General features: G+C 40.3%; 1 protein-coding gene across 5 annotated transcripts in view; it reads left to right on the forward strand.

Moving 5' to 3' along the window:
* mctp1a (multiple C2 domains, transmembrane 1a) overlaps positions 1-18,445 on the forward strand; it is a 152,516-nt gene that overhangs the window by 24,842 nt on the left and 109,229 nt on the right. The window contains exon 1 of one of the 5 annotated variants that reach the window (XM_047149797.2): positions 10,985-11,154. The exons of the other annotated variants lie outside the window; for them this stretch is intronic. Within the exon in view, the coding sequence (XP_047005753.1) occupies positions 11,113-11,154 (42 nt within the window). The 5' untranslated portion in view covers positions 10,985-11,112. Of the gene's footprint in view, positions 1-10,984; positions 11,155-18,445 lie in introns of those variants that run through there. 5 annotated transcript variants of the gene reach the window in all.

The following is an 18,445-nucleotide window of genomic DNA, read 5'->3' on the forward strand; positions in this document are numbered from 1 at the left end:
GCTGGTACTTCACTCTCTTTCCCAATATAGACAAAAGATATGGTATATGTGTGGTGGTCTGGGAAACCCCATTGAGTGTCGCTGTGGCTGGAAAAAAAAAAAGGCAAAAATTTCAATAAATAAAAGATATCAGGATTTCACTAAAATGTGACTGAAACAAATGTTTTGTTAATTTTATAAACTTGCCCAGGTCCCCCATTTTTTTTTTTAATGAGTTGGTCAGGTGTTCACAGAAGAGGTGGGTCTTTAGCTGTTTTTTGAAGATGGTGAGAGATTCTGCGGTCCGGATTGAGGTTGGAAGTTCATTCCACCGCTGAGGAACAGTTAGTGTGAAGGTTCTGGAAAGGGACCTTGCGCCCTTTAAAGGTAAATAAGGACCCAGCTTAACAAACATGGCTACTGTAGAGACTCTAAATAAAGGCCAGTATAAATACAAACATCATTTTTACGGTCATATTTATTATTTTATAATGCAGTCAGTATGTTGATGTCTTTCATAACGGAATCGTTAAAAGCCATTTTGAGTTCCACAGATTTTAAAATGTTATAACGTTACTTGTGATGGAAATACATGCCAAACAGACATGTGTTTCAGTTCAGGATATATTTTCCAGAGCGTTATATAGTAGAAAATGCCAAAATTTTGCCATATGAAGGGTTATGTATGGGCACATAAACGTACTATATGAACACATCAAAGTCATTTGCTCAGTGAAAGTGGCTTTGAGAACGAAACATACAGTGTAATCATTTGAATCGCAGCATATCAACACTTAGCATCTTTCACTGAAAGGAATTTGCAATTGCCATGTGCTGTTCTGCTCAGCTAAAGCCCAGTGAAACAGATGGAGTCTGCCATGTTTGTGTTGTGTGTTTCTCCTGTCAGTTTGTTAGTACCCCATAGGCACAAAACATGTTCTGGCCATCAGGATTAAACACAGGCTTAAAAACAGGGTCTGTGTTATTCACTAGGGATTATTCTAGCATTTCTATGTGCTTATACGTTGCATATTGTAGTGGAGATATTATATGAGAGAGAAGGGTTATGTGAGTCTCAGATTGGCGTGTGTAAGTAAGTACTGTTTGTAATGAGGATGATGGATAGAATATGCTGCTGTAATGATTTAGTGCTCCATCACTGCTCAGAGTGCACGCTTCTACACACTCACACACACTTCACTGCTGTGAGGAAGCAGGCCGGGCGTGTTAAAGTGAAGTTATAGTTTATATTCAGGCACATAATGACCTCTGCACGATGAGTGTAGCTGAGGATGCTGTTCACATTATCTCACTTCACTAGCTGCGTTTACATGGACAACAATAATCCACTCTTAATCCGATTAAGACCATACTCTAATTAAGAAACTACCATGTAAACAGCAATTTTTACTTACCTTAATCTAATTAAGGTTATAATCAAGGTAAGCAATAATCGAATTAAGACAGGTGGAGTCCTGTTTTAAGCGCATTATGGACGTGTATTACAGACATGTAAACACCTTAATCACATTATGAACGTCGTGTGAGTTTTCACCGCATTTTGCGACAGGACCGGACCACACACGGCAGTTTTACGTTTTACGGTGAACAAGAGAGTTCGGACGCGTCCCAAATCGCATACTTTCCTACTATAGGCCTGTAGTGGGGAAAAATACCTCGGCTACTATATAGACGGTAAGTACGCGATTTGGGACACACCCACGGCTTCAAGCAGTTGTCTGTTAGCACGTACAGCATGACAAATAATTAACCGCACTTAAAGCGTTCGTAAAAAAAAATTAATAAAAACACCAAAAACTGTATACGGTACCATAACGAAGACGAACTGTATGTTGATACGTGAAATTCTGGAGGGACGTCGGACGGCGTGGCGCGGTGACGTAATGACGCGAGCTGTTAATCTAATTATGTTCTAAAACATGTAAAACGGGAACATGACAGGAGTATTCTAAAAGTGACTCATGTAAACACCTTAATCACATTATTATCTTAATCAGAGTAAATCAATAATTAGATTACTGCTGTCCATGTAAACGTAGTCACTGAGGAGATGCCTCACGTGGGGAAATGAGCTCCATCATGCTTACTATGCCTTCATCTTCATCAGTGATTTTGGTAAGGACTGACCAAATCATCCCCTCTCTCAACATACTAGAGTGATATCCCCTCTATGCATTGTGGTCCAAATATTACCTGAAGGTTTCTCAGGAGTGAGAATGCTCACGACAGACATTGTCTGTCCAAACTGAGGTGCTAGAAAACAGTTCAAAAGGTGCTTATAAATTTGAAGTGTTATTACTCTAAACGCAAACAGGAGAGTGGATTTGAGCTTAGGAGTTATTCATTCATTCTCAGTAACTGCTTTATCTTGGTCAGGCTCATAGTGGACCGAGAGCCAATCCTGGAAACACTGAGCATGAGGTGGGAATATAGCTTGGATGGGATGCCAATCCATTACAGGGCACTATGCACATACATTCACACCTCGGGGCAATCTAAAGACACCAGTCCGCCTACATGCATGTTTTTGGGAGGTGGGAGGAAACCAGAGAATCCTACAAGGACGTAGATTGAGTATGGAGAACTCCACACAGACATTAATCTGAGCTCAGGATCAAACCAGGGACCCTGGAGCACTCAGGCTTAAATACTAACTTCTGCACCACTGTGCTGCCCAGTTTAGGATGTGGGATAAATCCTATTAAATGGTAATGAAACTAGTGTTGGTGTTAAACCTTACTCAGATGTGAAACATAGAACATAATCTGTGCCATGAATCAGTCACCCTTGAACATTTTTTTCTAAAGGAGTGGATATTTCTTTTGTTTGATGATTTCAAATAAAGTTTGCACTCCCTGGGTTACAAATATAAACCTGCTCCCTGTTCCCTATATAGTATAATGCCAGATCACTCCCTATTCTCTGCAGTGTAATGAGTATTGCCTTCCTGTTCCCTACAGCATGATGGCTATTCTTTCCCTGTTCACTACAGCATGATGGCTATTCCCTCCCTGTTCCCTGCGACGTAATGGCTATTTCCTCCCTATTCGCTCTATATTCTAGTAGTGGTGGCTCAGTGGTTAAGGCTGTAGGTTACTTATCAAAAGCTGGAGGTTTGAGCCCAACCCCCACCAGGCTGCCACTGTTGGGCCCTTGAACAAGACCCCCAAATTTGTCTACTCCAGCGGTGCTGTATAATGTCTGACCCCAACTTCCTAACAAGCTGGGATATGAGAACTGAATTTCACTTTGCTGTAATGTACTGTATATCGTCTAGCATAATGGCTATTCCCTCCCTATTCCCCACAGCATGATGGCTATTCTCTCACTATTTCCTACAGCATAACCAAACTTTTGATAAATGACTAAACAAAAATATTTGAATGAGTGTTGTCAAAAAATAAATCATGGAAAATTGCATTCTGTTTATTTTGAGCACTGACATGAACATTTATCTTTTCCAAACCAGATTATTCAGTGATACTTTGTCACACAGTGACAACACGGATTCTGGAAAGCTTCAGTTCTGATCCTTTAAAAAAAAAAAAAAAAAATGTATAATGTGTTTAATACTTGAGTAATTTCTATTGTTTTAGAGTTGAAACAAAAGAAGCAGCACTTAAATTGCATTCATAGTGTTTACATTTCGTTCATGATCTAATGCCAAATGTATCTATTGTTTTTTATGTTCATGCGCTGTTTGTGTGATTTGCAAATGCAGCCACCTAAAATGTGCATATATATATATATATATATATATATATATATATATATATATATATATATGTATATGTGCGTACGTACATTATGCGTCCACTTGCTGCACTCTCCATTCCATCTCTACTTTCTCTCAAGCTTCCAGCACCCAAACAATCTATCTGCCTCTTGAGTCAGCCGTCCATACTTTCCTCTCTTCGCTTTCATCCATTGACCTCCTGTGCCCTCTATCTTCTCCCTCCACCATTACACAGCAGCCAATGAGAATTAAGAGCAGCTTGGAGAAACTGGAGAAAATCACTTGATGTTGATTTCCTCTCTCTTCTATTGAGGTTCTCTTCTGATGTGACTGCTGCCAAGACATCCTTCTATAAGAAAACCAATCCTACCACCTGTTCACTGGCTCCCATCCCTTTCACATTGCTTCAGACTATTTCCCTCCTCACATGGTATTTCTTACCTCTGCTACGCTGATGAAACTCAACTCATACTTTCCTTTCTTCTCTCAAATAATCATAGTTCAACTTGTCTCTCAGCATGTCAGGCAGCTCATCAACCGAGACTAAATCCCAGCAGGACTGAGCTTCTGTACATCCCTTGTGATCTCCCTGGAAAAGCTTCAGATCACACCATCTGTCAAAGCACTCAAACTTGGTGTAATTCTGGACAACCAACTATTGTTTTCTTCTTTCTGAACATTAAGAGTATCTGGCTATTTTTGTCCATGGAGGCCACTCCAAGGTGCTTGTTCAGTCCCTTGCTATTTTGAGTTTTGACTAGTGCAGCTCACTCCTGGTCTTCCCCTGCATGCTTGCCCTCCATTGCCACCAGACCCCCCAAGAATGCAGCTGCATGAGAGAAGAATACTTGAGGACACTTATCAAATTTATCCTGCTTTTAAAACTTATCCCACTTTACACCATGTTCTCTTCCACTATCTATCAAGATATAAGAAAAGCATGCAAGACTCTTCTCTGTACTGGCATCCAGGTGGTGGTATGAACTACCTCTTGGCTGTCCAAACAGTTGAGTCACTGTCTTTCTTCAAACGAAGACTAAAAACCCTCTTCTTCACCAAACACTTAACTGAGCAATCAATCAAGAAAAATATCTTGGCTTATACTCTGTTTATGTTGCTGTACTACCTTCTTGTTGTCTTCACTCTTCTCCGACAGGGTTCTTAGACCCTGTATTAGGATATGTTTTTTGATTGAGACTACAAACCACATCTCTAAATCCCTCTGGATAAACACATCTGCTAAACACTGTAAATGTAACTGTAAATATGTGTGTGTTCCTAAAGATATGATCTGCATTGCAGAAAGATGAATATGGTCTCCTATTCTGTTTGCCTAGTTCTGTTTCTCTGTTTGCTCCTGCTGTTTCTCTGCAGATATTATGTCTTGTATCTCTTTGGCCTCATTCCCAGGTAATTATCTTTCTCAGGAGGTGATGGTATGTGCTTGGTCAGAGTGACAGAGAAGATAGTAGGAGGTCAAGTGTAGTCACTGCCAGTTCAGTGCCCAGATAGACTTTCCTCATTGAACCGCTGTCTTGTTTCCAGTCAAAATAAAGATGTATGTATATATGTATACATGGTAGTGCCTGAGTAAGTCTTATTATTTGATCCTAGACTGCTGCTTATTGGGTTTAAAACAATACATTGAGGTTAAATTGTGGAATTCCAGCTTTATATTGATAGTATATTATCCAAACTAATTTTGAGTGCTGGATAAACCAACACTAGAGAAACCATAGAAGTACGGAACATCTATGGATGCCAGCATGGGAACACATCCATTTTCCTGCTGTCTTGTTGGCCTGCTACACCTGCTACATGTTGGGGTCAGGGGTCAGGATAAATTAATAACTCCCCTCATGGGCTCCCATGATAATGCTGGCAGAGCAGTTTTAGAGTCGCTTATGGTACATGCTATAATCTCTAAACCAGATATTACAAAAAGCTTTTAATCTGAATGTGGAGAATAGGGATAGTCAACCACACTCTTTAAATAATGTTCAACAAATGGGTCGTCCACTAATCGCAGGGTTGGTGGTTTGATCCCCAGCCCACATGCCTCCACATGCCGAACTGTCCTTGGACAAGACACTGAACCCCAAGTTGCTCCCGATGGCAGACTAGTCCCTTGCATGGCAGCTCTGCTGTCACTGGTGTGTGTGAATAGGTGAATGAGAACCGCTTTATAGAACCGCTATAGTTAAAAGGCCCTATATAAGTCTATATGTCTCTATATTTGACTTATCTCTCTATACCCCTATATATATGTATATATATATATATATATATATATATATATATATATATATATATATATATATATATATATATCCCTTACTGTATGTGAATCGTGTTCAATTTTCAGTGTTAAATTTTGGTTTTATCTGATCACAAGACACGTCTCTAATTTTGTGGGTTGCAACCAGGAACCTTTCTAAACAGCCTGCGGTTACTGTTGTGGTGTCTAATAGGTGATTTTGAAAGCTGACAAGCCCACGCATCACCTAAACTGCAATTCAGTTCTAAAACTGGGATCCTGAGGTGACTTATCTCACATTCCATCAAAAATGTGACAGCTGGACCTGCAGAGGAAAAGGAAGAGGTGCAGTCTGTTTAGGATTATGACATCTGTTTAGCACAACATTGTCACATTCAAGATGGAATTGGCCTTTGTGAGTTGAGTACACAGATTTTATAAACTGATTTAGCCTCTGGAAGCTGGCAGAAATTGGAAAGGTTACTGAGCAAGCTGACAAGATCCAGTCAGGCTAGATTGTAATGATAGCCACATCTCTCTCTCTCTCTCTCTCTCTCTCTCTCTCTCTCTCTCTCTCTCTCTCTCTCTGGGTGTGTTGCCTGTGGCTCTTGTCTGTCATTATTTACCACATGAGCAATTTTACTGGAGGGACGTAAAATCCTCCTGTTCCCTGCTCCATCTGTACACATCTGTAGCTTTACACTGCTACACACACAATCAGTTCTGCATGACTCAGAAACCATCAGCTCATATTATAATAGAGTAGATTACTGACGCATAGGTAAAGGTGCCAACTGTTCATGTCTGTCTACTGAGCTGAGTAAAAAGTGATTGATTATGTAAATATAGTAAACTGCTAGGGATTAAGTGTTGGGTTTGTCTGGAGGATTTGCTGTTGGGGTTGGGGACAGAGAGGAAGTCTAGCTCCTCAGAGTAGGCATGCCATCTCTGTCTTTTCATACTGCTGGGACTAATACCAGTGTGGACAGGGGGATCTGTCTGATTTCAGTATGCACTTCATTTTTGTATTCTGTTCGGTTCTTTATGTGCTCTGTCAGAACGTTTACATGGACAACAATAATCCGATATAAACCCGATTAAGATGATACTCTGATTAAGAAACTAGCATGTAAACAGCGATTATTGATGACCTTAATCCGACTAAAGTCATACTCAAAGTAAACACAAATAGAATGAAGACGTGTGGAGTATTCCTGTTTTAGTCGCATTATCGACGTGTATTACAGAAATGTACACACCTTAATCACACTATTAACGTCGTGTGGGAGTTTTCACCGCATTTTGTGACAGGACACGTACACACACGGCAGCGCTCAACCGTTTGACGGCAAACGAGAGGCTGTGTATTTACCTAGATAAGTAGAATACATTAAAACAGGAACATGTAAAACGGGAACATGAAAGGAATATTCTAAAAGTAGCTCATGTAAACACCTTAATCAGAATATTGCCTTATTCAGAATAAGGTCAAGAATGAGATTACTGCTGTGCATGTAAACGTTATTACATTACATTACATTAACATTATTAGTACATTATTAGTAGAACATTTTTAGTCGTACATTATTCGACCTTTCTGACTGTGTAGAAAAACACAAAACCTGAAAATAAATGGATAAATTAGGGATGCACCGAAATTCTGGCTGCCAAAAAATGATTTTTGGGCTTTCAGCCGAGAGAAAAAAATTGTCAGAAGAGTAGAGTCAAAGGTTTTGTCTTTGATTTAGTCAAAAACGTATCCTCATTAAAACCACTCTTACAAGTACCATTTATATTTTAAAAAAAAAATGTTTGCTACCACTGCTCACAACATTTTACATAAAACCTGGGACCAAGATGCCCATCACATTTAAAACCAAAGTATAATCTAGAAGTACCTTCATCACAAGAGCCGCTGTTTCTCCTCTTCACCATTATCCGTATGTATTTATCTACCTTTACTCATTTTAAACATGTTCACAAGCTATTTTAAGGGAATCCGTGTTTATATGGTGGGCACCAGGCTGAAAGTTTTATTATTATTATTATTTAATTATTATTTATTTAAAAAGAAAAAGCATTATTAGTATTTTTAATGCGCATAAAATTACACCACACACTCACACTAATGAATACTGGCTGTGGAATTAGTTTACAAAATTGAATTAGGATTTGCGGGCAGGATGCCAAAACTATTCATTAGAATATCAAGCGAGAGGTAAACGGACTTCAATGGCACTGTGGATAATCATAGGCTCTCAGAGGGAGGTTCTCTAACCGAGCCCTTCAAATATCGCACCTTGCGACACATGCCATATGTGATGACATGAACACATGTTTTTCACTGATATTTGACAAATTCATGGGACGGTCTGACAAAAGAAGTACATGGTATCACTCTAATAGTAGTATTTAGTTAATCCTGTAGTGCATGCTTGAAAAAATCAGCAATTTAATGCTAAATATGGAGTTCGGAATTTATATTGTTAGAAGAACAGCTTTGAAATCTCCTCCCCTGGGATGTGTGGGAAATGAGTTTCTCAGAGTTTCTGCGTCTGAGACCGGGCAAACGAGGCAGGAGTGTGGCGTAATGGCTTATTTAGAATACGCAACAGATGTGACCTCTTTCACTGTTAGTCAGTAGAAGCGATTGTAGTATAGCTAGGGGTGAAATTCGATGCAATGCGATGGTGTGTCTATATGGTATATTTTCAATACAGTAAAAATAAGAGTTGCGTGAGTTCGTGGCTTGCGTTTCGATTTTCAGTTGATTGAAGCGTTCAACGGTGTGAAAGTATAAGTGGTGAAATTTAATGACAGTGGCTACATGATCCGTTCAGTATCTTAGCAGCACATAACAAATGAAAACACTGTGCATTAGAATGTAACAGTATTAAACATGGATAAGTTTTACCTGAAGTTGCTGGGAATCACGAGTGGGCGTGTGTGAAGCGCAGGGATTTTCTTATTCTGCTGTTAGCTAGTCACGCTTTCAGCGTCTGTAGCCCTAGATGTGTTTATGAATCCTGCGCTCTCGTCTACGCTGTATGAATGTCCCAAATTGCCACGATGGTTTCTTTATCCCGGATTGAATCTGTGAGCAAAGAGTGCATGAATGCAGCAGAGAAGTTTCTGTTCGTGTGTGTGTGTGTGTGTGTATGTGTGTGTGTGTGTGCGCACACTGTATGACCCTTATGTCTGTGTTATTATCGGCACTGTATCGTACACATATTTGGCAGATTCTGCCCACTGTAATGTTTTGGTCCACCACTCACTGGCCATCAGTGTCACAACTTCACTCAAGCTGACGTAATAATCCCATACACCTTAAAGACTTGAGAGGAAACCTCCATCTCCTGCTTGCTGCTGAACGTAGCAGCTGGAACGCTACCTGGGCCGCAGTCAACATTCCAGTTCATCATGTGTTCAGTGGGGTTGAGGTCAGGGCTCTGTGCATGCCACTCGAGTTCTTCCACTCCATACTTGGCAAACCATATCTTCATGGAGCTCACATTGTGTACAGGGGCATTGTCATGCTGGAACACGTTTGGGCCTCTTAGTTCCAGTGAAGGGAATCTGTAATGCTACAGCATACAAAGACATAATACAGTGTACAATTGCGTGATTCCAACTCCAACTGTGGCAAGAGTTTGGGGAAGAACCATATATGGATGTGATGATCATGTGTCTGCAAACTTTTGTCCATATAGTGTATGCTTACTTATGAAATGTGTTAATAATTCATTATTTGCAATGCAATGCATGACATGTCACCAACATAATTTCATTTGCTTTTACATTGGTCTGTTTTGAATAGTCCTGGAGCTGTGGCTTTTCTGGGTTTCTATTTGATCTGCGGTTCCTGTGCCTTCATCTCATTCTGAATGGCTTTTCTAAATAAATATAAAGCTTTCAGTGATTCTGATGCCGATGGTGGAGTTGACGACCTTTTATCCTGCAGCAAATGAAAAGCACTCACGTCCCGATATTCGACCATGCAGGGTTGTACAGGAAGAAAGGAAACAGTGAGAGAGAGTGAGTTAGTTGTGAGAGTGGGTTAAGTGAGAAGAGGAACGCGAGGGATGAACAAGGAGGAGTGAGATGGAAGAGGGGAGATGAGTGTAAGAAAGGGAAATGGCTTTTTTTTTTTTAAATAAATGATGAAAGAGGGGATGGGAAAGTGTAAAAATATCAGCAAATGGAGACACAGAGAAAAGAATAGGACCAGAGAAACAGAATGAGAAGTGAGAGGAAGATACGAAATGAAAAAAATAATAATAATAGGAGCAGTTGTTTTCTCTAACCTGTTAACATTCTGCTGCTTCAAAGCCGCATTAGGTAATATTACGTTTCTAGCAGTTAAGTTGGTAGATTCGACATTTTGAACGATTACGACCCCGCATTTCCACCCATGTACATTAAGCTCCACCCTCAGGATTTACGGTGACCCATAGAGTAAAGTGTCTCATAAAATAACTGACAGGGGGCACATCCAAACACTACCAATCATTCCGGACCAGAAGTCGGTTTCCAAACGGGTTTTCTCTGCCACTTAATACACGGCCACGGCTTAAACCTTCATATTTGATCAAGGGGTTTACATATATTCCAGGTTGCACAAGTATGAAATTCAAAGAATGACTAATGCATCTTTAAAGACAATCCAAGAATAACATTATGAGTCATCAGAGGGTTCCAGGGTGACCAGGCTGAACATGTGCCACGACTGCTATACATGACTAGGTCAAGCGCTCAGATCACCAGTATGAGCTGATCAGTAAAATAGAAAACTAAATGAATCGGGACACAAGTTGGCTGTTGAAACACAGGAGTCAAATAGGAGTAAAAACTTCCCCTCATCACCACCACATGTGTTTGTATGTTTATGGGATATTTGAGAAGTTTAGCAGAGAACCTCCCGCTGTCAGCTGGTTGCTAGGTGCCTGGTGCTTGGTCTGTGTGTGTGTGTGTGTGTGTGTGCGCGCATGTGATCCTGCTCATATAGGACAGCAAGCCAGAGGTAGGCTGAGCAGCCAGAGCAGCAGCAGCAGTCTCTGTGTGTGTGTTTGTGTGTGCATGTGTGTGTGTATGTGTGTGTGGAGTGGAGCTCTGTGGCCGGATGATCGCACTCTCCCTGTCCACCACAGGACGAAGCCTGACAGTAAGTATCTGTCTTTCAGCCCTGTCTTTTCTTGTCACTGGTATTTTAACGGATCTCTGTCTGTGTGTGCTGCTTGGCTTATTTGTATGCAAATTGGACTCTTCTATTATGTGCTAACATGAGGAAAATGCTGTGTCTTTTTAATCGCTTGTCATAGTATTTGTACGCGGTCTATAGGAATATGGAAAGTTTTCTCTTGTGTGATCATCCGTATAGCGGTGACAGCTTTGTGCGGCATGTGTGCCGTTTAATAAGCTTGTTTTTATTCACTGAAACATGTGCTTGGTATGAACAAGGCTGAGGTAGACAAAACAGGAATGCTGAACAGTGACATAGAGCAATGGAGAGTCATGATGTAGTCTTTATAGTATAAATGTGTACCCACGGCACAGTGTGAGTGTGACAAAGCAAGAGCAACAGACTCTAATAACGCATGAAGTACCGGGACGTGAGCAGAATAAGCACAACGTGCTCCACTGCAGGAGCACACATAGTAAAGGGGCAGGTGAATACAGTATGGATGTACAAGTCTTCTAATACACTGCACAGTTGTTAACGCAGTTTTGTTCCACCCAAAGTGAGCATGCAAATGTGCGACTTTTGAAAGGACATGCAAAATGTATGAAAATATGACAAAATCGTTCCAGGCAGAAATCCCAGCATTTACTGGTGCATAGACAAATAATGTCCCCGTGCCCAGAATGCAAAACATTAGATCTGATGCATGCAACAGGGGAAAGGTGAAAAAAGCATGTCTTTCCATTGTGGATGTAATACGCTGGTTTTATGTATAAGTGGTTACGGAGAAAGCACATCTGGTTTGACCCCCCCCCCCCCCCCCCCCCAACTCTTTTTTCTGTGGGTTTCTTAAATCCAAATTGATTTTACTATCAAAATGAACGATGCGTCCTTATAGCTTATTTGCACAGTGCCAGCTCAGGAGAATATTCCTTCCTCTCTCTATTTCTCTCTCCCTCTCCACTGTGCTTGTTGGCACAATTTATTTGACTTCAGACATTTTGCCAAATCTGAATGAATTCACCTCCACCACCTCCTCCACTGTTTCTATAACCTGTTATAGAAACCGTGAACTTGACATATTAATCGCTATCCCGAGGCTGCAGTGAAAATACACAGAGGATGCGGCGGTCCATCATCATTAAACACCTTCGAAAATGGTACCAGGCGTACCACTGTGAGCGGTTACCGAGTCACCTTGTGACATTTCATCTACAAATGAAATCGGTTCAGTTCAAGTGTATTCGTCAAATTATGAGCCTTTCGAAGTTGTAATGCTGTAATAAAATGCTTACTCATCAAAAAAAAAACAAAAAAACAACAACAACCACTTAACACTTAAGCTGGAAAGACCTACACGTGCATAAAATCTACAGGTGTATTGTAGAAAATTGAATTAAAAATGAATTAAACATGCCACACTACAACTGTAAATGTGTACTTACTACAGAAACATGTAGTTGTATACAGTAGTTAAAGAAACGACAATAATAATGTAAAAATGTAATACTGTACTGTTGTTGTATAGAATTTATTGTAAATGCAGTGTTTCGTACTGTAATAATCTTGACAGTAATAAGTTATGAGGTATACATACAGCTTTGTTACTGCATACTACAAACAATAAAATACACGAAATGACAACAAAATCATTTTCTTTCATATTTTAATGAAATGACAGAATTTCCCTTTTCCTATTCACACATCATTACTTAAAACAATAAAGACAGCAAAAATGATATTACAACAATATGAAATAAGAATGGCACGGTGCTGCAGAGTCCCTGGTTTGATCCTAAGCTCACGTTGCTGTCTGTTCGGCGTTGCATATCTCCTGGTTTCCTGCCACTTCCCAAAAACATGCCTGTAGATAGTTTGCTGACTCTAAATTGCCCCTAGGTGTGAATGTGTAAGTGTGTTAGACTGGATCCACCATAACCCTGACCAGGACAAAGTGTCTCCTATACATAATGCTGTAAGTCTGTTTTTATTTTATTTGTATATGATACCATTTTTGTCTCATTTCCCATTAGTAATTTCGTTTAAAAAAAAAAAAAAAGGACAGTTTTGGCACTAGTGAGGACACTTTGTAATTGTAGCTCTTCACGGCTTGGCCACTAGTGAGGACACTTTGTAATTGTAGCTCTTCAAGGCTTGGCCACTAGTGAGGACATTTTGTAATTGTAGCTCTTCAAGGCTTGGCCACTAGTGAGGACACTTTGTAATTGTAGCTCTTCAAGGCTTGGCCACTAGTGAGGACACTTTGTAATTGTAGCTCTTCAAGGCTTGGCCACTAGTGAGGACATTTTATAATTGTAGCTCTTCAAGGCTTGGCCACTAGTGAGGACACTGTAATTGTAGCTCTTCAAAGCTTGGCCACTAGTGAGGACACTTTGTAATTGTAGCTCTTCAAGGCTTGGCCACTAGTGAGGACACTTTGTAATTGTAGCTCTTCAAGGCTTGGCCACTAGTGAGGACATTTTATAATTGTAGCTCTTCAAGGCTTGGCCACTAGTGAGGACATTTTATAATTGTAGCTCTTCAAGGCTTGGCCACTAGTGAGGACATTTTATAATTGTAGCTCTTCAAGGCTTGGCCACTAGTGAGGACATTTTATAATTGTAGCTCTTCAAGGCTTGGCCACTAGTGAGGACATTTTATAATTGTAGCTCTTCAAAGCTTGGCCACTAGTGAGGACACTGTAATTGTAGCTCTTCAAGGCTTGGCCACTAGTGAGGACACTTTGTAATTGTAGCTCTTCAAGGCTTGGCCACTAGTGAGGACATTTTATAATTGTAGCTCTTCAAGGCTTGGCCACTAGTGAGGACACTGTAATTGTAGCTCTTCAAAGCTTGGCCACTAGTGAGGACACTGTAATTGTAGCTCTTCAAGGCTTGGCCACTAGTGAGGACACTTTGTAATTGTAGCTCTTCAAGGCTTGGCCACTAGTGAGGACACTTTGTAATTGTAGCTCTTCAAGGCTTGGCCACTAGTGAGGACATTTTATAATTGTAGCTCTTCAAGGCTTGGCCACTAGTGAGGACACTTTGTAATTGTAGCTCTTCAAGGCTTGGCCACTAGTGAGGACATTTTATAATTGTAGCTCTTCACGGCTTAGCCACTAGTGAGGACACTTTGTAATTGTAGCTCTTCAAGGCTTGGCCACTAGTGAGGACACTTTGTAATTGTAGCTCTTCAAGGCTTGGCCACTAGTGAGGACACTTTCTATAGTGCAAGTGTAGGAACAGTTGAGCACTTCGAGAAACACTTTGAGTTTCTATCTTGAATTTCTCCAGACTGCAGACAAACTATAGTTATCAAATTGGTGTTATTAGACCAGCTTAGGACATTACTGATGCACGAGCCCCAAAATAGCAAGTTATTGACAATTCCACATCAGTTATAGTTAAGTTGAGGAGGTCATGGCATAACATTTGGCTTTAGAAGTCAATTTTCATGCAGTTTTAAAAGTGACATTTTGACTCAGTATGCCTGGCGGGACTAAAAATAAAGAGCTGAATGGTAAACAGATTAAGCCAGTGCAGTTTTTAATGTGTGTTAAACACTGATGGAGTCGGGCTTTACCTGTGGAGTAGATCTACAGGGACCTACAGAATAAGGAAAGGACTTGTATAGCAGATCCACCTGGTCAGTGTGTGACTGTCTGAATCCACAGTGCAGTGCACAAGCGTGTGTGTGATGTAGCCCTGCAGTGGAGCTAATTTCTAAAGTATTAATGACAGCTACACGCCAAACTCCCAGAGGAAATGTTTGACAGAGACTGCTGTGCTCCTGCTGCGTTCTCTCTGTCTTTCTCTCTCTCTCTCTCTCTTCTAAACCCCTACTTTAGCAGCTCTGCTTCTTTCTGTCTTTCTCTCAGTCTTTTTATCTGCCCGTCAGACCATCCTCCTATATTGTAGTACATCAATTTTCACCTTCTTCCTGTTGCCGCTGTTCAGCATATAAAGCTCTTCCTCATGGGTTTTCATCGTTCTTCTCTGTAGATTTGCCTCAACTTGTCTTTTCTTTCCTTAGAGTAATCGGACGTCTCACGGTTATAGGACATATTTAATTTTCTTTTTCTCAGACATACCAGACATTTTTGTATATACACTTCACTTTCCATAAGAATTTATGAATGTCCTGTGCTGTAGTGCTTTTTTAAAAAATTGTTTTTTATGTGTTTCTGTCAGTCTGTAGAGTAAATTGTCTCCCTCAGTGATTTCCTTCTGCTCTTTTACTGGACTGTAGTTCACTGCAAACTTCCTTCACTTTAGCGTCTCTCCAGCCTGCCCTTTTGTCCTAAAGACACCGATTCTCTTTTGCTATAATATCAGCTACTTTGACACAGATCCAACATCAATGCATGACCTAATAATTGCATTATAATGAATAATTATATTCTGTCTATTGCTTAGATCGAGACACGCTTTTCAGTTGAATTTAACTGATTTTTATTTTATAGGCATGCTTCAGCCTCAGAGACTCACAGTTCCAACATTGCAACAACTGTTTCAACAAAACGCTTTCAAAAAGGTTCAGCGGTTTTCTATTTATTTGAAACGACTCATTAGGGGTGGGTGATCTTCCAAAAAAAAAAATCATATCACGATCTTTATATCCACGATCCATGATTCTTCCCAATTTTGAGATGTACTCCCGAGAATCTCTGGACTGGAACGAGTCCTATCTATTTGCACGATTTAAAATACAATAGCGCATTAAAGAATCAGTTGTCAAAATGGTCATTAAAACCTGAGTTAAACTTTATTTTAAATATTAACGTTGTAATCATCAGTCAGTTGATAATATTTAATAGGGCAGCAGTTTGATTGAAGACATGCACGCTTTAGCTTCCAGTCATCAATAAAACGGATGGTAAAATTCACTGTGCTTTATTTGTGCAGCAATCATCTGTCGGCATTCGCTATACATATGGGGAATAGCGGTATTATAAAAATATTTGCGATTTGGCAGATCATACAGTGTATCTAAAGTGTGCATCAGTCTCATAAATCCCACGTTGTCCAGAGCTTTGAACTGCATTGGACTGAACTGGGGCACTGGTGGCTTGACAGTTAAGGCTCTGGGTTACAAAACTACGAAGATGTCACTGTTGGGCCCTTGAGAAAGGCCCTTCACCCTCTCTGCTCCAGAGGCTCTGTATCATGGCTGACCCTGCACTCTGACCCCAGCTTCCTAACATGCTGGGATATGCAAAAAAAAGAATTTCACTCTGCTGTAATGTGTATGTGACTAATAAAGACTCATTATTATCATTATCTTTATATCCTCGGCTAGATAAAATGTGACCGCGTCAGACACCTCTTTCCATCGTTTGCTGCTTTTATTGTATTTTTTTGACTGCCCTAATCCGTCACTCAGTGATGTTGCAGGACCTCGTGAGATACAGATGAGTGGGGTTGTTGTACCGCCCTGAGTGAAACACTCACAGCATGTTACTTTGGATGCTTTCTTTCAAGGTGGTTGAAAAGATTAGTCATATTACCTCCGGAAGTGCTGAGTGTTGCCCGACAAAGTTTACAGACAACGTTACTTTGAGAAATATCTGACTGTGCATAGCCAAACCACTGCCACAATACTGACCCACCAGCTTCTCATTCGCCATGCTGCTAGGTCACGTTGAATTGTTTTTCAAATGCGTCACACATGAAAGGCACATGATAGAGATACGTGATATGATTTGGCCAATCGGCACATCCATCTATAGACAATCATTCTGTTGTAGTTTTCACATTACTATGAGGACATAATAGGTCACGCTTGAAAAGTAGATTTTGGACGTCTTCAAGATCGATCACGATCACGAAACGGTCACGACAATGTCACAAGACACAAATCTAATCCTGGCTGAATTCTATAACAGAAACTGTGCGATAACTTGTCGGTCACCATGTTAGATTATAGAATGAACATCCTCTAACGAGAGACCTGCGATTAAAGAAAAGGACTACGTCCTGCTTACGTCATTAATCAGTGTGATCTGGGCTCATGCAGGAAATGTATTTATAATTTATAAAAATTATTTAAAGTGAACTTGAGGTAATATGGATGGTTTTTTTATGTTTCTTTTTTGCTTGTTTTTTATGCTGTTATGTTATCTTTATGTGTCGGATATATTTTGCCATTTTCATTACCATATTTGTAGCTGTCCCCTGCGTTTTGCATCATCCTATACCGTCCTCCTATTGGTGGCGTTTAGACGAGCTTCGTAGCAGCGGTTACACTGAGACTTTAGTCACAAATGGTTGTTGTCTGTTTTTGGTCACAATGGCATTAAATTGGCTGCCAGTGAGTCACATAGTATGGTGGGAAAATACAGATATTGCATATTGCATTAACCTACTGAGGACAAAAAAAGCCCACCTCCTAATTTAATGTTACTGCATGTTTTGGAAGACATTTTTCAATAATCGAGGTAGATGTTTGAATTATGAGCATGTTATCCCTCCATTCTAACATGTTCAAATGAACAAAAATGTACAATTCTGCAGTTTAAAAAAAGGCAGCAGTGGGTCTAAGTGGTTTTCTGTGCCTTTTTGTTAGAATGATAAAAACGTACTACATATAATACGTAACTTAACAGTGTAATTAGGGAAACAGCTCAGCTTACAGCTCATTGCTTCAGGTTTCCAGGTTTGATCCGGAGCTCAGGTTTCTGTCTGTGTGCTGTTGTTTTTGTGCAGGTTCACCCTGCACAAAAACTTGGGATTCCTTTTGGTGCTCCAGTTTCTTATTACCTCCCAAAAACATACATGTAGGCGGATTGGCAATGCTAAATTGCCCCTAGGTGTGATTACTAACCCATGTCAGGGTGTATTCTGGCTCCGTGTTTCACAGGATTGGCGGTTAAGGCTCTGGGTTACTGATCAAAAGGTCAGAGGTTCAATCCCCAGCACAGCCAAGCTGCCATTGTTGGGCCCTTGAGCAAGGCCCTTGACCCTCTCTGCTCCAGGGGCGCCGTATCATGGCTGACCCTGTGCTCTGACCCCAACTTCCTAACATGCTGGGGTATGCAAAGAAAAGAATATCACTGTGCTATAATGTATCGTTCATAGTTAAACAAAAAGTTACAAAATAATAAATATTATTTGAATTTCCGAATACCACTGACAACGAGAGAAAGAGTATACAGAGTCGGGGACGTATTTTAAAGATGCCAGTACTTTCTTGTGCATATTTTCTTGAGCAGAGGTATCCATAAAACAGTTTAAAATGATAAAAAAAGAAAACTGGGTTTTGGCGGCTGAGG

This window comes from Ictalurus punctatus, chromosome 22 (assembly GCF_001660625.3).
Source record: "Ictalurus punctatus breed USDA103 chromosome 22, Coco_2.0, whole genome shotgun sequence".
NCBI lineage: Eukaryota > Metazoa > Chordata > Actinopteri > Siluriformes > Ictaluridae > Ictalurus > Ictalurus punctatus.